Source organism: Psittacula echo (assembly GCF_963264785.1).
Source record: "Psittacula echo genome assembly, chromosome: 6".
Lineage (NCBI taxonomy): Eukaryota > Metazoa > Chordata > Aves > Psittaciformes > Psittacidae > Psittacula > Psittacula echo.
In genome coordinates this window covers 75,616,253-75,639,913 of record NC_137743.1, presented here as the reverse complement: position 1 = coordinate 75,639,913, position 23,661 = coordinate 75,616,253, and the positions used below count along the sequence as shown (strand labels likewise).

General features: G+C 36.2%; 1 protein-coding gene across 1 annotated transcript in view; it reads right to left on the bottom strand.

Moving 5' to 3' along the window:
• The window catches only part of DNAH7 (dynein axonemal heavy chain 7), a gene marked incomplete at its 5' end in the record, with an annotated part of 106,301 nt that extends 83,593 nt beyond the window's left edge, over positions 1-22,708 (bottom strand). The window contains 17 exons of the mRNA XM_080622051.1: positions 243-928; positions 1,527-1,673; positions 3,049-3,273; positions 7,716-7,794; positions 7,977-8,104; positions 9,058-9,333; positions 10,627-10,806; positions 12,255-12,438; positions 14,219-14,338; positions 15,498-15,623; positions 17,596-17,665; positions 18,481-18,661; positions 19,076-19,169; positions 19,481-19,628; positions 19,721-19,847; positions 21,371-21,454; positions 22,664-22,708. Of these exons, the coding sequence (XP_080478177.1) occupies positions 243-928; positions 1,527-1,673; positions 3,049-3,273; positions 7,716-7,794; positions 7,977-8,104; positions 9,058-9,333; positions 10,627-10,806; positions 12,255-12,438; positions 14,219-14,338; positions 15,498-15,623; positions 17,596-17,665; positions 18,481-18,661; positions 19,076-19,169; positions 19,481-19,628; positions 19,721-19,847; positions 21,371-21,454; positions 22,664-22,708 (2,900 nt within the window). The remainder of the gene's footprint in view (positions 1-242; positions 929-1,526; positions 1,674-3,048; positions 3,274-7,715; positions 7,795-7,976; positions 8,105-9,057; positions 9,334-10,626; positions 10,807-12,254; positions 12,439-14,218; positions 14,339-15,497; positions 15,624-17,595; positions 17,666-18,480; positions 18,662-19,075; positions 19,170-19,480; positions 19,629-19,720; positions 19,848-21,370; positions 21,455-22,663) is intronic.
• Between the last annotated feature and the right edge of the window lie 953 nt (positions 22,709-23,661).

Genomic DNA, 23,661 nt, shown 5'->3' with positions numbered 1-23,661 from the left:
TAGTAACCTCTCCAATGCATTAGCACTTCCCATATTGTTAATTAAAAGACTTTTTTTCCAAAATCATCTTTATGGGGTTAAATAGCATGTAGCTGACTAAGGCTTTACCCTTTGAAAATGAGATTAATTCACTGCTTAAGGGGATAAATAAAAGCAACTGAAGTCCCTCCAGACGAAGCAGAAAAGATTTCTTATTTGGTAGCATTACTCGGTGACTTTCTGTTAGAAAAACAAAAAAATACCTTATTCTCATTTCATAAGGCTTAACAAAAGGAGAGCCTCTCATAGTCTGAGTTTTGACAATGTGATCATCCAGTAACAGCTGAATATCATCCACAGATGACAAAATATAGCTTCCTGTGTCTCGATAGATATGGAGAGCGAACTCCATTTCCTCCCATTCAGAAATCATTTTCACTAAAGCCTTCTCAAGTGAATGTTCTTTGCTGGCTGCTTCACTGATGGTCTCAAACCTTTCCAGGAATGGTTCAAGATTCATGTTAATATATGACAAGAGATTTGAGTCTTCAGAAGGAGACAGTGGTAAACCAGCAATTTTTGACATCTCTTCCCAGTGCCTTTCTTGCAAACCAGGATTACAAATCACCTGGATTAGAGGAATGTGGTGTTTGAATTCCTCTACTTTTGATCTAATCTGTCTTGTTATTGCTAATGCATTTGGAGAATTTTGGAAGGATTTTTCTAGTTTATACAGTCCCTGCCAGTAGCTTCCTACATCTGCTTCTACTTTGTCTGCATCCACTTCTGCAAATGATCCCTCTGTCCAGCCTTCATGTTTTTTGTTGAATTCAACAGCCATATCATAGAGACAAAGATACGGAGCAAGAGTATTCCGGATGCTTCTATGCTGAGGGAACTGAGATACTGGCCATCCAAAGGACTCTTCTTCTGAATTAAACTGATCCATCTGTTGAAATATAAATGAGGGGTGAAATACAAAGCTGTGATATCAGGTTGTTACAACAGGGATTAGGGAGGTTTTCTGGTGTCTTCAACAAGCTTCAAATTAAGTTTTGAGTTACTAAACCAGCAACTATAATCGCTGCCACTGACTGCAGTCAAAGCAAACTAACAGTAACAGCTCAGCATTCATGCTGGTCAATAGAGGAATATGCCTAGAGATTAAAAATGGTACCTGGCTATTCCGCTAGAATTTGCATTACCATGAAGGCTTTAACAGATGGGAGGTAATATTGAACATCAGGAATTGCACTTCCAAGCACATAAAATTATAATTTCTATGCAAATCCACGTAAGCTTAATCCACTCTTTCATTATGGAAAGTGCTGCCATATTAACGCAAGGCGACATAGTAACAAATCACTGAGCTCAGTAAATTTGCAGTTTAAATCATAAAAGCATGTAAAAAATATTTCATAACTGAATTAAGAATTATTTTGCTACATCTCAGTAACTGCATTACTAAGCAAACTGATGATTCTGATAACACAAATATTAAGATTTATAATTTATACTATTGGACTAGATTCGACTATAACATGTACCTTTCCACCAGCAACATCCAATTTCGCATTTAATGCTTGAGCTTTCTTCAAATACTTGTCGAGTTCCTGAACATCTCCAAATGTGCTGAATTCTTCAACCTCCTTAGCATAGTTTTCTAGTTCCTCAGCAAATTGCTGACAGTGCATCTAATTAAACATCAAGCAAACATACACTCATTTTAAAAAAATCACAATAAATTCTGCAAAAAAAGGAAAAACTATTCTGATTTGCTACAGTAGGACACTTTATACTTAAAGAATATCCAAGATATCCAACATATTTGCATGAGTATCTATTCCACCCAAATTACAGAATTTGCCCTGTCTCCTACTGTTACCTACAGTGATTTATTGGGCTGACAGAGGGCTCTGTGTCATAGGATATAGTTGGCCATAAAAATTTCTACTTTCTGGGATCATAAAGTAGATCAGTAGTCAGCAGACTAATAATAGAAAGCTGAATTCAAATTCTTGGTATATCTCAAATTAAAATAGAATAATAGGATTAATCAAATTACAGATGAAGCCAAACACTTTCACAAGACAGAGGTATTTCTTGCCTTAAAACCATACAGTTCAAGGACAGCTTTTTCCTCGTACATACAACTCCACAACACATATTTCACATTGAGTATCAGTAGTGGTCAGTGTCTGAAACTAAGTATCAAACCATACAAAGCAATAAGGTTTTTTAAGATAGGAGTCTATGCTGCACATTTATTTATAACACAGTAACACCAGCTAAATGTACTGCATAAACAGAGCAGCTCACTATCTCAAAATATATATAATCTAAGACAAAATGATGAGGAGACTGAGAAGCACAAGAAAACCAAAGTGAACAGCTCTACAGGGAGTAACTGTAATGAATCAGTAGCCTGGTAATTAGCAATCCTTGTGGAGAAAGCTCATCACCCAGATAATATAACAAACTGTACTGTAGAAGGCTAGTAAATAGAATGAAAAATGCTAACAGAGATAAAATGCAAGTAAAGTGTAACAGATTAAAAAATAAAAACATATAAACCAGATCTGGATCAAAATGCGCTTACGTTACAAAACTACCTTATTTGACATTATTCTAACAGCAGAATCACACTTCCAAATAAATGCAAGATTTGTTTGGGAGTTTTCTGAGCTATCACAGAAATTTCATATACTGCCACTGACTTTAAAGGGACTGCTTATACATGGCTTGATTTAAGCCATATGTCTTTAAAGGATGTATCTGAATTTTACTATCTCCTATACAGACAACTTTCATCAACATTGCTGGAAGTTCTGTCACCAGAGAGCTTCCAGAGTACAAAATGTAAGATGTGGCTTGTCTTGCAGTACTCATGGATACGTGAGCAAGCAGGAAAAATTAGTTAGTACCAAGAATAATACAAAACCATCTCCTTCAAACTTCTTTTAAAAATATATGGGAAAATAAAAGTGGTTTTTCAACCCATTATGCCATGTCCTGTACGCCATCCAAAATTAGGAGCTCAAGGACTTCTAAAATATTGTCATTACAAACCTTAAGCTCTTCTTGGAATTGCACAGTTTTTTCTTCAATTATCTTCCTGTGGTCTTCAAAGATACCTGGCATTCGATCACGCCACTGAAAAACGCTACTGTTCAGTTGAATGTCTGCTGGTGAAAAGCTGACGCAATCTATCAGGAAAACAATGTATTTTACAGCATCCGCTGATTTCTGCTCCAATTCAATTATGTCACACGTTTGTATGTTCTTTACAGCGTCCTGGGAAATATAAATTAAAAATCAATACTTTTTTATATCATTTAATGCCAAAATAATGCGTGTAGTCAATAATTAAACTTTAAAAGCTAATTTTTTACAAGGAAAATTAAATAAAGTTAGAAATATGTGACCTGAAAAGGTGTTTATTTGGAACAGTATGGTGTTAACCATTTTTAAAGCATCTAGATTTTTAATACAACTGCCCTACTAGCTATTTTATTGAATAAAACTCCGAAGAATGGGTGAAGTAAGAATGTAAGGAATATAGACAGCCACTGTACTGCTCAGTATAATTAAAATAAAAATAACACTGTTCTTTCAGATCTCAAGAGATCGTAGTAAACTGCACTGATACACATAACATTCTGTATGGTACTCTTAACACAACAGCAATACAGTCCTGTTTAAACAATAATCCTTTACGAAGCACCTTGAAACCTTCCTAACAAGACCTGTATTAGTAAAAATGTTGGCCAAATGGACAGATCAATAGTATAGCAGTATATGTAAATATTACTTGATATCCATCAACTGAACATATAGAAAATTTTTAAGTGATGACAACGTGACATCACTGGAAAGACTCTTTAGGTAGGGATAAATTGTCCAGCAAATCTACACTTTTGCTCTTGTAACAGCAGTTTCCATGCTTCAGAATATACTCATTGCTATAGATCAAGAGAATATTTGGCTACTAAAAGAATCCCCAAATACTATTAAAACTTTTCAGCAATCAAATGGAAAAACTATTAGAAGCGGTTTCACGCTGGTACAATTATTATATACCACCCATGATTACATGCAATTTGTTTATTCTCCAACACAAAATTATAGCATAGTGCCATATTCTCAGATAGCACACAGTTCAACTTCTAAAGATTTTACTTTTTACTTGAAAAAGTTACTTCAGTTATATTCCATGTTAAACTTTGAGCAAAAGTTCAAATCACTCAGACGCAAAATACATTCAACCACTCAGACACTCGATTATTGTAAGCACATCTCTACATTCCACACATTTAATAGTGGGCACATACATCAGAACATTGCTGAACAGCAAGAGACTAAGTCACATTACCTTTCAAGTGTGAATATAAGTGCTTTGCTGATCTGAAGTTAGAATACATCAAAGGAACAGCAGGGTTTTGATTACAAAAGTTGTATTTGTAAGGGAGATGGGATTTTACAGTTAGCAAACTGCAAACCCTACACCTGTTAAATTTTAAATCATCATTTAACAAACGATGTAAAGGCAAAATTACTTAGTACAACTTGCCAATGAGTGCTTTTTAAAGTTTTCTCATGGAGAATTAAATACATACTAAAGTTCCCTGCACCTCAGGTTTCGACTCTTTAATTAGTTTAGAATGTTGGGAATGAATATTCGGAGTGTTCCACATCTAATTTAATTACTTGAATTTAATTTAGGAGAACTAAGGGGTATTCGCTGTTTGACTATGCTATCTGTTCAGAAGCCTGAAAAACACACAGTTTTAATTTAATTCTATTGGCATGTTGCCTGCACTACAGAAATTACTTGCTAGCTGGTTGCAATAGGGAGATGGGGATAGAAATACAACCATGCATTTATTCCAAGCCATCATTTACAAACGCATTGCTTCATGAAAATGAGTGAAAAAACTTCCAGGTAATATCTATATTACTAACTAAATATGCATATTACTAACAGGCTCAATCACTGTTCCAGCCAGCCACACTGCTTGCTAGCATGCTCCTCCACAGCAATGGTCTCCAATGTTCTTGATCACACATTCTTGCCAGCAAGGACTCTTTCAGCATGCACCCCCAACATATGTGTATTTATTTACAGATTATACACACATACTATAGTATAGTGAAAAGCTCACAAGTTCTATCAGGAAAGCAATGCATATATGATAAATGATACATATATATATTATAAACATATTTTCAGCAAACATCACTTGAGGAACACCACTGAAAAATTGTAGTGGTTTCTCTTCATGAGCCAGATGCTTAGTTTTTACTGTACTAACATAGTGTGCACACAAAAAAGCATGCAAAATAGAAATTAAATAAGGATTACATGAAGATGAAAAGAATACATTGAATATTTTTTAATTTTACAGAAATCTTTCTGCTTTCACTATTATTAATAATATATCTAGTGAAAGCAATATGATCAAATGTGCTTCATCTAATACGTAGAGATTCAGAGATTCAAAGGTCTTGTTCTAAGTTCAGTTTATTTCAATATATTTTAGTGGCTGTCATAGTAAAAAAAACCCAACCCTCAAAGATACATAGATCCAAATGGAAGAACTGCATCATTGGCTGCACTTAATAAATCATGATGCCATCCACCAATTATGCAAAGGTTTGTGTTGAAATTAATCTAGTAAAGTTCCATCTTCTTCCTCGCCATCACTCAGTTGTTCTTGCAAACTAACAGGAAAGTGTTGCATTTTTAACAAATGCATTCACTAAAACAGCTCAGAAAATTGTGTTACCAAGCTTTTAAAGGGTACAGATACAGAGGGTGGAAGAGTGGCACAGTTTTCAGCAACAAAATCACATAACAATGGAAACATTTCCAAACATCCACTTTCAAAATTCTCTCTCCAACGCAGCATTCTGAAAGATGTCACCTGCACCCTGAATGACAGATTGTCATTATTTTACCAAAATATCTGCAAGGTAACATGTTACTGACAGCCACTTGTCAGCAGGTCAGCAAAATTAGGAACACTTGTATTTTGTTAAAGAAAAAACGCATAACTCATCTTTAAGTGGTCCAGAAAAAGGCAGTTCTTCATGTATGTCATTACTGAAACAGAATCTAGCAAGTACCATAAACTGAGACATAATAAGCCTCTGTACTTTCACCCAGCTGCACAGCAAATCTCCACACTGCACAATTTGTTTGAATACTTGTTTCTACAAACCTTCAGCAATGTTTTCTATGTGCCCTCCAACAGAAATGCACTTGAGTTTGTCACCATGTCGTTTTTCATGTATTATTTCAGCCATTCAGATAGCAAGAAGAACAAATGTTTTCCCAGTAGTATGTGTTTTTTTCTTTCACCATTGAGTAAGAATAGGTTTCTGAGTCTTCTAGCATGGATCATTACATTTTGTAGAGTACTGGATTAAGTATCACATGACTTGAAACATCACCGAAAAATTGTAGAGGTTTCTCTTCATGAGCCAGATGCTTAGTTTTTACATGTCTTCCTAAGTGTGATGATTTCATACTATCATTAACCAATATCTCAAGGCACAATAAACATTTTAGGCAAAGTTCATCATTAACAATAGCAAATGTGAACTCATACTTCAAATACTCTTACTGATAATTCCGATTTGGTTTTGGGTTTTTTTCTGCCAACTAGTCAAATCTGATTAGAACCATCATTTTTACTTCGTAATGTGGACAATGCAGAGCTCGTATTAGGGGCAGAAGCATCAGCTCTGCCACTTTCTCAATCACTTGTGCTCACATTATTAGTATTATCTTCAATCTACAGTTTCTTTGACGGCATTTTACTGTGAGGGTGGTGAGGCACAGGAACAGGTTGCCCGGAGAAGCTGTGGCTGCCCCATCCCTGGGAGTTCAAGGCCAGGCTGGATGAGGCTTTCAACAACCTGGTCTAGCAGGAGGTGTTCCTGCCCATTGGCAGGGGGGTTGGAACTAGATGATCTTTGAGGTCCCTTCCAACCCAAACCATTCTATGATTCTATGATGATCTTTTAAAGCCAGTTGCCCATTTTGTGAGAGTTAGGTTAATTAAAACTAGATAACATAATCCACAAATCTATTTAAGTGGGCACACGAACTGCAATATATAGTAATACATTGAAAGCAAGTGAAGAACTCCGGGTGTCACTGTGAATCCCCCTTCATTGTGGAACACCCACTCCTTCCTCAGGAAACTTCACATATGTACGTGACCCAGGACCCTCTGACATATAGATGAGATCAAATATTGGTAAAGCTTAATTTCTTTCTTTTTTTTTTAGATAAGAAGTAAATACTGTTAAGTCATATACTTCAATGGATCACCTTGTGCATCCCCTGGGCTGCGCACCCCCTACTTTGGAGACAGTCGCCCTGCAGGCCTTTGGTTCATGCTAACCGGCATTCTTGCCAATAAAGCTACTGTATAGCGTAAGTGACAGCACAGACAGTGAACTACTTGAAATTGGCTGTCTGATCACAGCCGTGGTGTTTTGGTGGGGAAAAACTAGTTTAACCGTATGTATAAGGGCCAGGATATGACATTCAGCCTCATGGCCAAAGACCTGTCCTTTTCTATTTTGCAATAAAAGACATGGCACCAGTGACTAACAAGGCCAGAATCATACTTGTAAAGCGGGTAACCTGCATATCTTACCGCTTGAGACCAGAGCAAAAGTATTGGTAGCTACTTGTATCTGGGACTTCTGAAAAAAGAGAGTACCTTAAGCTCCATTAGCTCCTGGGTGTTAGCCGGAAGAGAAAGGGCTTTTTCTGATATTCTCTCATACCCATCACATAGTCTGAAAAATACATCCAAAAAACCCAGTTTGGCACTTGTGTTTCGTTTTAATCATCCTTGGACCAATCACATACATGTATAACAGCAGAAACAAGGTCAACACATCCTTTGAAGGTTAAAAAGATACAACAGTGTAAACAAAATTAAATACATTTCAATAGACATTTTCCGTTTGGGAGTTACCTCATATTGATGTCTTGAAGATCATCAAGCATTTTGGAAATCACTTTTTCACAAATATTTTCTGCTCGCCTTCCCAAAGTATTCATTAAATCATCACAATGCAATTCAAACAATCCTAGACGGAGGCGCTGCAATACAAATATAACAGGTGTCAGAACACTGAAGAGCTTTTACCTATTTTCTCTCACTGTCATAAGCAGAATGCCAGGGATCTCATCTAGTAATTTAGTTAAAGCATAAAATACTTCTCAAACTTTCAAGTGAAGAAGGGAAAGAAAAAGCCAGAGTTGCAAGTAACTGTTCAATATTTGTACATCAAACTTCACCTAAATCTTACCTCTATTGCTTTTGACCTTGACAAGAAAAATCTACTTCCTCAAAAACGAAGGGCATCTACATAAATGAAGGGAAGGGAATGTTGTGAGGTGAAATTATAGAGTTTGAGATATATCTAAAATATGGTAATCTTGTGTTCCTGTTAGAGGCACATGACATTCGTTAGGATTAAAAAGGGATTCTGCCTCTCAGTGGGTCCCTGAATTCAATGCTTTCTTTGACTAGTGGGCAAGTAACCTTCACTTCCACACACAGACGCCCTCACGACAGGCCTGTAAGTACTAGTTTCTCCAGAAGTGAGGCTTGCACCGAGTGTCACAAGAGAAACAACGTAAGGAAAACCACTTTAGCCTTCCGAGTTCTTTTCCAGAATGGATGCACAAAGGATTATTACCACAGAATATCCTTACAGGGACAAAAAAAGAGTATGGTTCATCTTAAAAGATCCTCTCTCTGCCTTAGATGCTTGGAAGGAATTTGTAGGTGGCTGGACCCACACTTAATCTTACTCCTTCGCATCTAAGAGGAACATACTCTGAATGCCTTCAGAAGCTCCAAAACAATTTCTAGCAAAAATAACTCGTTTAATATGACAAATACACCCCAGAAATGTTAAAAAAAAGAATATTCTATTTCACTTTAATCATCTCACAGCTAATTATCAGCACCTTTGACAACATTCATAAGCACAAAATCAACATTCATATTCTATTCATATCTCTTTTTGAATATTTTTATCATTTACCTTCCCAGAAGTGCATTTTATTTCCTTCACAAGTTTCTGGTACTTTATAATTTCCATTTTCATTTCTTCAAAAGTATATTCCCCTGACAGGAATTGATCAACATCTCGTTCAGCTTGTTTGTTTATCAGGAAGCTGTACTTATCATACAGCTTGAGATGTTCCACAGGTGCAGCACTCTCTTTGATAATTTCTTCTCTGATCCTTTTCTTATGCTCATCCAAGATCTCATCCAGGATAATGGGCTTCAAGATAGTTGAGGAGAACTCACCTTTTGGCTTTGAAAAAAACCACAAAAGCATTTTCAAATTACAGTTGTATCTGTAGCTCACTTATGTCATGGAAGTTAAACATAGACAGAAAAAAATCAACTAAGTGTTACTTTAAAATCTTTCTAATTAGAGTCCAACTATAAGCCTAATTTTGTAGATACAGCTATTTACAGTCTACTACTGTACTTTCTTTTAAGTCTTAGCTTACGGATGTTTGCCACCAACAAGTCAGAAATCAGAGCTGCTGCTTGCAGAAATTCACATTTATTTACGCAAAATAATTCCATAGACAATTTTAAATTTAATCTACATGGACTTTATTCTTCCTGAATCACAAGCACAACTTCAATTTTGCTATCAACTGATGAATCTGTAACATTAGTAACATGGAAAACACTTTCCTGCAGACCTCCAGAAGATCTAGAGCCTTGCTCTTGTACATTTAGACATGCTTCGGATGTTCCGTTTGTCTTTTCACAGGTTACTGGTTAGTGCTTTTATGAAGCACAGCATACTACTCAGGTTTCTGCTTGGTCATATGTTCAAGCATATTAACAAAAATGGTGAGAGTTACTCACCATTTAGCACCAATCAAGTTGGTGCTAAACAGAAAGGACAACAAACTGTTCAAATTATATTCTTTCAGGAAAAAAGAAATATTCACTTCCCACCACTCTCTGGGAAACTATTAATGTGCAGCATAGGGCATTACATTCACTCTCCATCATGAAAACTAAGACTGCTATACTGAAAACACACAATCCTAAAACAAGTAGGTACATTATCATCATTATTATTTCACAATATGTTTTTATTTGACTTGGATTGTTTCCTGTTTGAATTATTATTTTAACCTGGCTGAATGCATAAACCAACTAAAATATCAACAGCTTAAAAATTATAGTTTATTATCTGTAAGGATAATCTGCTCAAAAGTTTCCATATTTAAAAGACATCATCCTTTCCAGTACCAAAATAGAAGGCATTTTGCAGAATACTGGAGAAATACGTTTAAAATTTAAATGCATCCATTTTGTTTGTAGTACATTTGTAGCAGCTGCTGAAGACAATAGCTCATAGGAGAAAATAGCATTCATAGCTTTTTATTTGTTAGAGAACACTTTATTAGGCTTTTTATTAATAAAATTTAGATTTCAAATTGTTCCAAATATCCTGAAAGAGTATTGTAATATCACTATGCAAGTTCTGACAATAGGGCTATACATTAAAATACCTAGGAACTAAATGCAGCAATAATATAATAATAAAACAAAACTCATGAGTATTGTAATTTCTTACCCACTTAGAAAATAACTCGGTCTCTATTCTTGGTATATCACTGACAGCTTGAATCATACTAGTGTAAATATTAAGTAATGTATCCTCATAGTCACAAAAGTCAGGTTCAAATTTAATATTGTCATTCCGAAGGACTGGCTTCAGGATTAAACCTGGCTGTTTGTAGGCTTGGAATGATTTCTAAAACACACACACACACACACACAGAAAAAAACAAGAAAGAAAGAAAATTATTAGTTAACCTAACTCGTGTAGGAAAACTCAAAGGATCATTAAGAATTACTCCAGCATATGCATTTTAAATTACCAGGCTTTTAATTGCAAATGACATGCTATAATTGTAAGAAAAATACTCATGCAAGTAGGAAATATGTCTCTGATGCAATTCACATAATCTTATGTTCACATTATTTTTAGTAGGCACTAAAGGCATCCCCTATATGCTAGCCAACGACTGTTATAAATTGGTTTGTGTAGACTGAGACACAGCAGCCTTACAGCAGTAGCCCTTACAAAGGTAGCAATACATAAAATGATTACATGTACAGCAGTACATGTATTCATCATTTGGTGCAGTCACTATGAAACTACTAATAAAAACGCATTACATCTAATCATACTTTCTTATCAAGAATCTGATTCACAAAACTGAGTATTATGAGGGCTATATTTGCAGTATGGATTCACATGTATTCCAGTATGAAAATTTGTATATGCTTTTGTCCTTGGTGGTATATCTTGATTTTCTATCATATCTTTAACCTGATTCAGGCATCTCTTAACTTTCCCACATCTGCTAACATAATCTAACTACATAAAATATTAGCAAACATGAGGAAATACTTTATCACTACCAGGTAGCATAGGATCACCATTGGGAAGGATAACAAAATATGTACTTAGAAATAATAATAGCAGAAAATAGTACTGTATACAGCAAAGTTCACTTATCTCAGAAGTATTAAAAGCAACTACAAGGGATTAGGAATAAAAAAGTAAGTACTCTGTTTCCACAACGTGAGTCTTTAATTATATTCTCTGCATACTGTTTCATCAATATTATTTGGAACCAGAGTTCTGTGGATATTTGATGGCAAGTCCATATTAACAAAAAGCTGAACAAAGATCCAGTTCACTCCGAGACATCAAATATCAACAAGAAATATTTACCCCTACAATAGAAGTTATGTGACTGCAAAGGAGAAACTTCTTTTTCTTACTTTTCTCCAAGAACTGGACTGCCAAAGCATGCAGCAGACACCTACTAGTAGCAGAGAGGATAAGGCTTCTCTGCAGATGGGTATTACAGAGACCACTTACACAAAATGCAAACAGTCTCCATATTAATGAATTTCTACTGTATGTCTGACTGCAACATATTCTTGAGGATATCAGATTTAAAATATGTTGATATTTCCCTTCTTATATGAGAAAAAAAAAGTTATTTTAACTCTACTTACTAAAAATGCATCCCGAAAATATTACTCCTTTTTTTCCAGATAGCACATGCCACTAAAGTTTATACTTACTTTTCTCTGGTTTTTCCAAAAGAAGTAAAATAAAGAGGAAACAAACTGTATGTATATGGATAAACGATGCTGCTAGTATGCATATGAAAGACTACTTACTGCAGGTTGAGCAATTAAATCTGTAAAGTCTTGAATTGAATGTAAAAGTAAATGTTGTAGTTGTCGAGTCATTAAAGTGGCAGCAGAACCGAAGAAGGACTCTAATTTCCTGGTGCTGGCACCGCTGGGTACTTGTTTCCGTTTATTTCCCTGGTAAAAGATTTTCTGCACTTCTGGAAGCCAACTTAAAAGAATATAACATCTTTAAGTTCTTCAAGTGATGAACATTAATAAACTTGTGGTTTTAAGTTAATTGCTTATATTACATGCAGTCAAAAGATGCTGCAGTATGCTTGGGAAACCATATAACATAAGCATGTCATATGGTAGTATCTTTAAAATCTACAGAATCATGTCTCTGAAAATGTTATCTATTATTATGGAACAATATTTAAAATAAAAGATAGTATGATAGTCAAGTTTGCTATCTTGCCTTGATCTCTTATTTATCAGGCGAGAAAAGCTGTGCAGGCAGCACGCTTAAGTGCCAGGGTTATACAGTTCATTATGCAGCCTTGCAAACTCAGTAGCTGTTAAGATGTGAATGCAATCCAAAGGGAATTCTGCCCACTTGCCTTAACAAAAATGAAATTGGCTCTAGTATTGATGGGAAATAGGAAGAAAGCACAGAAGCGTACAGCTTTCAGTTAAGAGCAGAAAGGTATCTTTGGAGCCAGGAAGAAATACATCTGAAAACTGTAAAGGCAATACGTAACAAAATCATGGGCAAGTACAGAAATTAAAACCTTCAAGGCTAATAGCATGAAAAACAGCTTATTTGAGACTATAGTGATCTCAACTGTTATTTAATTAAAACCTGAGATAGTAAAAATGCAGTAATATATAACTGCAGGAATCAAGCATTATTGATTAAAGAAATATCAGATGCATACAAGCAATGCCTGGTCTGGTGGAGGGTGTCCCCTCTCCTGCAGCAGGGAGGAGTTGGGGCTGGATGAGCTTTAAGGTCCCTTCCAACCCAAACCACTCATTGGTTCTAAGAAAAGGGTATGAAATTCCAGCAGTCTGTGCTTGCAGGGCCTGGGGTGAGCTCAGCACTGCTGGATGTGTGGCTGGGAGCCCAAGGCAATTGCCTGACTTCAGCATCTGGGAAGGTTTTAAGAAGTGACCATGGAACTTGGCAGACGTGCTGTGGGTTTCTGGGGTTCCTCACAGACCATCATTACTTGAAACAGTAAAATTTGTATTCTGGTCGGACCTGATGATCTTAAAAGTCTTTGCCAACCTAGCTGATTCTGTATTTCTGTGAATGCAGTCTGGCCACAAACATCAAAAAAAGACCTAGCAATTTTGATGCTTTATTTGAAAACTTAACTGCAGCATACTGAGGCACTACCAAGAAAACTGCCTTTTGTCTTTTAAACCGTATTGGACTGAACAAACAAATGTTATGGGTGACGCACTAGAATGGGCTGCCCAAGGATGTTGTGAATGCTCCATCCCATGCAGAGTTCAAGGCCAGGTTGGACGGAATCTTGGGTGACACGGTTTAGTGTGAGGTGTCCCTGCCAATGGCAGGGGGGTTGGAACTACATGATCTTACGGTCCTTTCCAACCTTAACTATTCTACGATTCTGTGAAATTATTAATAGTGGCAACATTTTATTTTCTCACTTATCCAGCACAAATCAGTCCACAAAACAAAAGCTTTTGTCAGACTGAAATATGCTGTGTTGTTGATCTCTAAGTAGTGAGCAAAATACATACCACTAAAAGTTAGAATAAGGAAAGTGCACAAATTAGATACCATGCTCAATATTCACACAGCAGCTTTTGTTCAGAGGCCTCAAAGAATTTCACAAAACTACAACTCATTTTTCAATATGTATGATTAAAATGGGACATTTCTTCTCCCTCCAGAAAATTCAGAGTTTCAGAAACAGCTGAAGGAAAAATTAAATCTTTAATTCTAACTTAAAAAATACAGATACACTGGATCATACTTCTCAGACAGAATTGCTCTGGCTTTTCCAATTTCCTTCATGATTTTATTCTGGAATCCTGAGAGGTCCTCAGCTTCTGGTTGATTGTGAAATATTTTTGTATCAAGAAGGCGGAAATTTCTGAAACAATATAACGTGAATATTTTAGGAGCATATTCACTCTAATTAGGTTTTTAATCTTTTTTTTTCATAAAACCCTTTTCATATTTCACAAAGCTTAAAGGATTTTTAAACAAACACTTAAAAATGATGTTCATTTCAGAAATTAGCATTTATTGCTTCAGACCAACCACACAAAAGCACTGCAGTACTGCCTTTATGAATGGTCTTAAATTGAAGTAGCAATTATTACATTTGAGCATATTAATAACTATTTTCAGAGTCAGAATTTGTGTATATATAGCATTCCTTTCCAGGACTGGATGGCTTCTTACAAATACTGCAAAACAACAGAAAAATAAATAAATGACCAACTAAACCTAAAAATCATTTTCGGGTTTTAGATTTTTTAAAGATACTGGCTAAATTTTGGCTCCTACTCAGCAGATACAACAAAAACAAAACAAAAAAAACCCAAACAAACAAACAAAAAAAACCCCAAACCAACCAACCAACCCAACCCAAACTGAAACAAAAACCCTCTCCCTGCAACTTGTTCTGGCTCCTGCCTGGACAGGTCAGTTCATTCCCTTTTGTTTCACCAGTCAAGAAATAAGCAAGCAGTTTGGTCTGCTCCGGAAAGCAGAAAATAATAGCCCATCTAATGCCTTTTCCCCTTGCTAACCAGATCAAAGGGGAAAAAAAAAAAAGTATGTGCCCCCTTAGGCAAGATAGCAACCCTTCTCTTGGGAGACAGACTGTTTTCAATGTTCCTGACCTGAGAAAGACCAAGCTCTAAAGAAAATTAAATATGAAATGGCTAAACTATTCAACTTTCATGTGTAGCTTCTTGCTTAAAACTGCCTAGATACAAAAGGAAATGAAGATAGCAAAGCATTCCATGTGATTTCTGGGGAAGTACAGATAGGAAACTTGATTGCTACTGAGGAACAGTTGGCAGAAATTATTCACAGGATAAAGTTAGTGAGACCACAGAATACATTTGGGATAATGGCTTTTGACCAAAGCCATTATAACCATGATCAGATGCATATATTGTAGCAGTGCAAAATTCAATAGGGGAAATTGGAAATCTTAAGATATCACCATCCATTATTTCCCTATACAGATTCTGAAATCACTGAGCAGCTGAAACCTAAGAGATGTAGTTAACGCTTACTTAAACGAGGTCTCCCATAAGTTCTGAACAGCAAGCATTGTAGGATTTATTGCATGCAAATTTGCCTTCATGTAACTGCATGCTGACAAGAAAGACTTGTTCCAAGGCTTTGGCACTACTGCCATTCTAAAAAAAAAAAAAGAAATAGAAAATCAACCACAAAGTCATCAAGATACAGTAAGATGAATGTAGATGTGCAAAGAACCAAAATATATATACATTTATTTTAAGATAATTGTTCTGCATCCCAGAAAGCACAAAATTCAGGAGATAAATCTATCTTTCTGCTCATTATCCAGATATCAAAAAAAAAAATCTTCAAAAATTGATCAGTGTATGATAAAGAATAATATGAGAGAAATATTGGCCAGATCCTAAGAAATCTGTAGCCTATTCATGGTCCCTTATATTCAGCATGTAAGAAAATCGTAACACATACATGATGTGTATAGTCAATAAATTTTTCTACAATAAGCTGTATCTCTATTTATGCTTAGTCACATCAAATCTGTAAAAGCTCATAAATTTAGTGCTTTTCATAAACTCTGTCTGCTTTCAATTTTTTTAAAACATCAAGCTATTTTGGTGGAGGGGTTTTATATACTCATAGCCTTTATTTGCTTTAAAAACAACTGTCAACTTCTACAGACAGTCTGATTTTACTATTAAAATACTAAGCATTGCAACTTAAATAGTATACATGGCAATCTTTAGGTTGCAAGGGAAAAGCAAAAACACTCCTGACAACTTTGTCATATAACACTGTTGTTCTCATTTCCTTAATGAACTCCTATTAAAGAAAATGATAATTCCAGTATCAAACTTTCATCCATTTCTCAGTGAATCTGCATTGTATAATAAACAGAATTAGCAGTCACAGGAGGTTAAAAAGTTTTTCCACATCTATCCTACATATTTCTTTAGAAGAAAATTTCATATTTCAAATACAGTTAATGGAATTAAACTGTTACCAATTATTATCCTACTAGAAGAATTTTGTAGGCTTGGATTTGAGAGACATAAGCCCATATACCAACTATTGTGATGTCCTACACAGTTACTAGAGGATACGGAAGATCTACAAAGAATTCGATGTAAAAGATGTATCTTTTACCCAGGGGATACAATAACAAGTTCCTCATGTATTACTTCTCTTTTTAAGATGCAAATTGCTTAAGTAACAACTGTCACAGCCACCTCTTCTACTATAATCTAACCTAATCTACCATTTGATATCTAAAAGCATCTACCTCAAACCACAGGCCAGAAACTATTTACAATAAAACTACTCAGTAATGCTACCCTCAATACAGAGCCTGATTAATATTGGTGGAAATGTTTTGTTTCTGCACAATTCATAAGATTTGATTTCTCTACAAGGCAAACATATTGCACCATTTTTGGCTACACCTATGAATAAGATGCCTCTTCACCTTCACATCTCAGGAAGAATTAAAGTATGCTGTAGAAAAGTTGATTCTTGGTAGGCTGATTCACACTGGACAGATGTATGATCCTGGTAGTAGCACTACACTTGCTCTCAGTAGACTGCTGACTTTTTAAGACAAGTATAAATGGGACTGAAATACTCCACTACTCCAAACTGGAAGTTGCTATACACTGGAAAACCCAACATCTATCACTGTTTACATTTCATATTGCTGAATTGTTTCTGAGGAACAAGTTAGGCTATATTTATTATATTCTTAAGTTGTGTATAAGCCAAACCGTCACAATCTGTAAACAAGATAGAGCTTCAGTGAAATCTGTGTAAACATGACATTCTTCCATAGATTACAACAGTTGAGACATAAGCATTTGGCCACCTATACCAATGCTGCAGAGTTAATTGTTAGACTTTTTACCAGTTAAACAAAGCTAAACAAAACTAATTCCAAATGAGCGTTCAAGATAAACACGTATTTTTCAGGGATTTTCCAAAGACGCTGTATAATGATATTATCTGAATTTACACAATGAATAACTAAGCCTTATTTACAGCTGACACTGACTACTGAGTAGGAAAATTGTTCTTTATACATGCTATTCTACCCCACTGCTCTGCAGTTAGTGTTTTCGAATAAACGTATTTTCTTACTCTGCACAATGAGGGAGATCATCTTTCTTGTCTTCATCTTTTTCCCTGGTGTCTCTTAAAACAAAGTCAACTGAAAAAAAGGATTAAAAAAAAGGGGGGGAGGAGGAGGAAGAAATGAAAAAAAAGCCAAAATAAGCTCAGCAAATAAACAGAATCATAGAATCATTTAGGCTGGAAAAGACCCTTAAGATCATAGTGTCCAATCATTAACCTAGCACTGCCAAGTCCACCACTTAAAAATGTTCTTAAGTGCCACATATACATCTTTAAAATACCTCCAGGCATGTGGACTCCACCACTTCCCTGGGCAGCCTGTTCCAATGCCTGATCACCCTTTCAGTGAAGAAATTCACCTTTTTGGTGAAGAGACTTATAGCCACCTTGCTACAGCCTCCTTTCAGGTAGTTGCAGGGAGCAGTAAGGATTCCCCTGAGCCTCCTTTTCTCCAGGCTAAACAATCCCAGTTCCCTCAGCTGCTCCTCATAGGACTTGTTCTCTACACCCTTCATCAGCTTGATTGCTCTTCTTTGGACATGCTCCAGCACATTAATGTCCCAACCAAAACACCCAAACACATAACTCATTGAAATGAATGGTTTTACCTAAATATACATGAAATTTAGGATTTAGGAGAAAGCATTATTAATAACATAATGCTTTTAAAAACTATTGACAGATCAATAATAATGAATATTATTATCTTTGGTTATAACAAAGGTAAGAAAACCTGAGTATTCTTTTTATTAAAATGTGCCTATAACATCAGGAGAGCACTTTTATATAACAATTCTACAATGGCAGCTCTCAACAGCAAACACCACTCAATGAACACTCTTCAATATTAGCAACTTAGGAGAAAATGCAAGTAAACTTCCGGAAATCTACCTATAGCCTTTTTTACATTCAGAAGATAATCTTCTTTTATTTCATCAGTCAGTGAACGTATGCTTTCACTGTGCACTTTCAGATGTTGTGGAATTAAAGCTAAGATGTGGTCTATCCATGACTGATCCACTGGGGACACATTTGCTGTATCAATTCCACGGCGAATGTAGTAGTAGCATTTCTGCAGGATAAAAGAGTAAGATGTATCAGTTAAGTCAAGCATTAGGTAGTCATTGCTACTACAGGTTTAACTAGAGATATGGACTTATTTAGTAAAAATAAATGTAATTAATATTAATGGCTGTTTTAAATTACATCATTAAATCTGATCTCAATACCTTCATCAGCCTGTCAAACACTAGTGGGGAGAATAATGATTAAAAGCCCCAAGATAGAAAAACAGGTTATAGTGGCATAAGCCCCATTCCATTTCTCTGATAAGATCAAAATAACATGAATTTCATTGAAGAAAGGACATAACTCATAGAAATCTGTCATTATATCAATCTCATTATATCAATCATCTTGTCAAAATTTACAACAGGTGACTGGCACTGCATTTCATTTAATACTCTAGAAAACTGTCTTTAGCTACCAAAATGTCCTTCTCTATTGGTGTAGAAGAATCTGCTTCTGAAGGCTGGGTTCCATCAGGGGACAGAAGCTGTTCTTCAGGAAGGTCTTGGTGCCTGAGACAAAAAAACCCAATAAAATAAAGAATATGCATCACATTCTTCAGATATGTTTTACTGGTGTAAGTAACATATAGTCATTCTACATGTCAGTTGTGAACAAACAGAACGAAAAAGGGAACTGGCAAAACTTGACAATGAGCATGTGACATTCTGATCCAAAAGAACACTGAAGCATGTGACCAAGTTTGTATTTTACCTGCTAAGGTAGCTTTTAAAATTGGTGATATAGTTCATGCTCATATACATACTTTTTGGTTCATCTATCAAAAGGGAAAAACACATTATTCAAAGATAAGGGAACTCACAATATAAAGTCAACAAGAGTACTTCTGAATTGCTGTTGTTTTTTCAGATGGCTGGTGCTCTGCAGTGTAGAAGTTGATGGTCCAGCACGTCCTTTATTACCTGTAGAATCCTGTATCTTCCGTCTCTTGGATCTCACCTCCAAATATTCTTGCAGAAAACACATTTTGAAATTAAGTTTAAAAAAAGGTTCAAATGCACCACACGTGTTTATGTTTCCGAGAGGTTTTCTTTATTAGTACTAAAAATATTAACCTTACCAGATGAACACTCTTTTTTTACAGTAAAGTCATCTGACTCATCATCTTTCTGTTCTTTGCTCAGACGGAATGAAGGACAAGTCTGCTGCCATAGTGGTTTAGACCTTATCTGGAATAAGTATTTTATATTTTAGCTTTTTGTAAGTGCTACTTATACACACTTCAAGACTTCTTAAATATAGCACATCAAAGATACTGTAGCCTAATACATAGCAGGAATAAGCCAGCATAAAAATTGTCCAATAAGCTACTAATAAGTTGCCCTCAAATTCTAAATATTCAGACTATGGATAAGATATAAGCATGTTAAACTTATATATGACATTTGTAAACTTTCTAGTTATATCCTTACTTAAATATTTTCAAACTGGGTCACATAGTGCACTTTCAATGTTTTCCAAGTACTGAAATATCAACAATGCTCCATATACGGATATAACAAAAATACATAGTGCAGAGAGAGAATATACACCTCAGCATATATCTGAATGAGAACTATGGTCTTCATAAAATCATGCTATGAAGTATATTTGAAATGAAAGCTTACAAAAAAAGCCAATAAAACTACCTGAGGCAACTGTGGTAGTACTAAGTTCTCTGTTTTCTTTGTCGACTTCCTTTTGACACTTGGACCGGGCTTGGGAGGGAAAACCAAAGAAGAAAAATCACAACTAGAAATTTAAAATTACCACTAATATCACCTTTGTGACCAGTTAAAATGGTAAACTAGCTCTAATTCCATTTTTATCTCTTAAATAGTAACTTTTACACCTACACTTTTATATCACTTCCCCTATTCTTGCTAGAATGTTTCCACGTAGAATACAACCTTCCCAAATGACTTTGAAAAATCAGAGCTCTTACAAATTAATTTTAGGCTGGGAAGCATGTATGTTACCTTTCTGCCAAGATATACACTAAAACATTACAAGATACTATTAAATAATACAAATAAACAATTTTCTTATTCCCATTCTTCAGTCACCATTTAAAAAATATTAAATGGTCCTTTTTTTTCTAATCTATAAACTTTCATTTAGAAGTGTCCAGTATTTTCTGCTTTTCCACACTTCTGATCCCTCAGCATCAGACACCAAAGCTGACTGTCCAAAAGCACTCCCTGACCATGCCCAGGACTCTGGCTAGCACAAAGTACAGCACCTTCCTATAAACAAACGAGACAATCTAGTTGTAAAATATTTAAAGTTGGTTCTAACGCAACTGCCTTTGGCTGTTCTATTTCTCCTCTGTTTTACACTAACAACTCCACCCCACCACTGCCCACACTGCCTCTTCTCATGCAGCTGCATTTGCAGTAATATTGCATGTCTATGCTACAGCCATTCTCTTTCTACTGTTTATCCTATGTAATGGCCGTAACGGAGGAAAGACACAAAGCACAGAAAGTTCATGTAGACATACCCAAGCTACCCTTAACCAAGTCAGGTTGGCCATCATCTGCAATGTAGTTGCTGTGGAGTAGAACTGGAGTAAGTTTTAGGCACTTTATTCACATGAATTTTGCAATCAAGGATAAACTCTGGCAATTCCCAAGTGAGGGAAAAATCAAATCAGGCTCCAAAGATAACCTCCTTCAAAATAATGACAGTGATAAAATACATAGAGACATACATTATCAGTTGTTAGCAAACCCATTCCAGCTCTAGGGAGTTCTTCCCTGAAGGCAATGGGGACAAATTCCTTGGCTACCACTAGCTGCAAGAGGCAGTCATACAACAGAATGTTTTAAGTATCTTGTTTCAAAAATCAACAGCACTACTCTTTTAATGAACCATAGTTCTGTATTCCCCTTAACTCTGAGATTAAACACATCCCTTTGAATAGAGATCAAAATGTCTGGTGAATTTAAGGGCACTAAACACCAAGCAGGCCAATTTTAATATTTTTAACCTAGCTTTTTGGCAAACACAGGAAAAGTGAGTGAAGACTTTACCACAATAACCACAGATCTCTTTCAGTCCATTATTTAATGCTCTGGCCAGTCTATCTTCCAGCTAGGCATGGCCCACATACAAGATTCTGCACACCTCAAAACTCTAATGCCCATACCAGTCTCAGTCTGCAGTGACACACATGAGGAACTTACTTAAGAATAAATGAGGGAAAAGCAGTATTATAACAGATAATACAGAAAGATTTACATGACAAGCCTGCTTTTGTCTGGTAAGAGGAGCAGTTGTAACTCGACTGAAAAAGACATTTCTCTCTCTGTAGTCTAAATACTCAGCTACAAAAAGATTCTTACCACAAAATATGTAACAGCTACCAGTCTCTTCTAACACTAGCAGGAATGCATCTCCTAACAGTGGATCCACACAGCATCACAAAACTACTTATCAAGCCAGTAAGCCTACAGGATGCAGTATAGCCTGTGGACAGTTTGGATCAGTCTGGACACAGCTCTATGCAAACATGCTATGATAGAATTATAGTCAAAATTAGGCTGAAAAGGGCCTCTGATTATCTGGTCTCCTTCTCAAAGCAGTTCTAAGTAGAAAAAGTTAGGTCAGATTGCAGAGGGCCTTGTCTGGTTGAGATCTGACGTTCTCTAAAGCCATGGGAAATGTTCTCCGGGCAACCTTCTCCCCTGCTTAACCACGTCACTGTGAAGAACATCATCCTTATGCCTACTCAGAATTTCCCTCCTGGCAAGCTGAAAGCATTGCCTCTCCTCCTCCTGCTGCACAGCACCAAGCAGAACCAGGCACCACTTTCTCTCTAGTTCAGGCAACGAAGAGAGTAACTACATTCCCCTGCCACTTTCTCTTCTCCAAGCTGAACACACAGTTCTTTCAGTCTCTCTTCACACACCAAGTGCTCCAGCTCTCTAACCATCCCTGAGGGACTCTGGTTTATCAGCAGCTTTAGAGCTGCTGGACCAGAGCTGGCTCAGGGAAAAGTCACCTTAGGTGATTCTGAACTCTGAGTTAGAGACACTCTGTTCTCCATGTCTCGCACAATGAGACTGAAATATAAAGCTCACTGTTTGTCAGATTTTAAAGCAGAGAACAGATGCTGTCTACTACCCTCTGAAGGGAGTGGAGGGAGAAAAATAAAATAAGAATTAAAATAAATCTTTTCTATAGAGGAAAATGGTTTTGAATTCCTAAAAGAGTATGGTCTACCTCTCCCTGTGACAAGGTCCACAGTCTTAATTCTTAAGATTCCTGGTTAGGAGCAAATAACAGAAACCTGGGTATTTTTACAAGTAACAGGGCTATAAAAATGACTGTGACTACCTGGTATTCATGCAAAACATTACACAGTTTTGTACAGGTTTTCTTTTGTTGAAAACCAGAATTCAGCACCACAATGTACACCTCTGAGCTGCTGGTACTGATAAACTCAATGTTGAAACTAGTTCATCTCAAAACAGTACCAATGTTTTAACATTCTATACTGCAAACTTACTACTGGCAATGAGGTCTGCCAGAAAGAGAGTCCCGGGCAGTGAGGACCACCTCAGGCAGTTAGGAGCAGCCACCTCGCTCCCTCGGGTACGCGCCTCAAGGAAAGACACACCAGAGGAAAACTGGTGAGCTTTTAACTCACTGGAGGAAGTTACTGAATGATTTCACTTCCAGAAGTCTCAAAGATTTCATCAGAGGGAAACAAATGTGAATGAGGACAAAACCAAAACAGACTAAAAGAGCAGGACTGACGCACTAACCAAGAACAGCAATAATTACATTAACCAACTACAACCCAATCTGGCCACTTGAAGAGTACTACAAATTAGTGTCTGTTAATGCCCCGCGATCTAAAACCACATTCATGGCTAAAAGCTTCTACTGGGTTTTGGCTTCAGCGTTTTGAGCTTCCTGCAATTCTGGACACAAACTGAACTAATTAAAATCTCATCATGGTTCATGCTTAAAAACAAACCCCCCCATTTAAAGGGA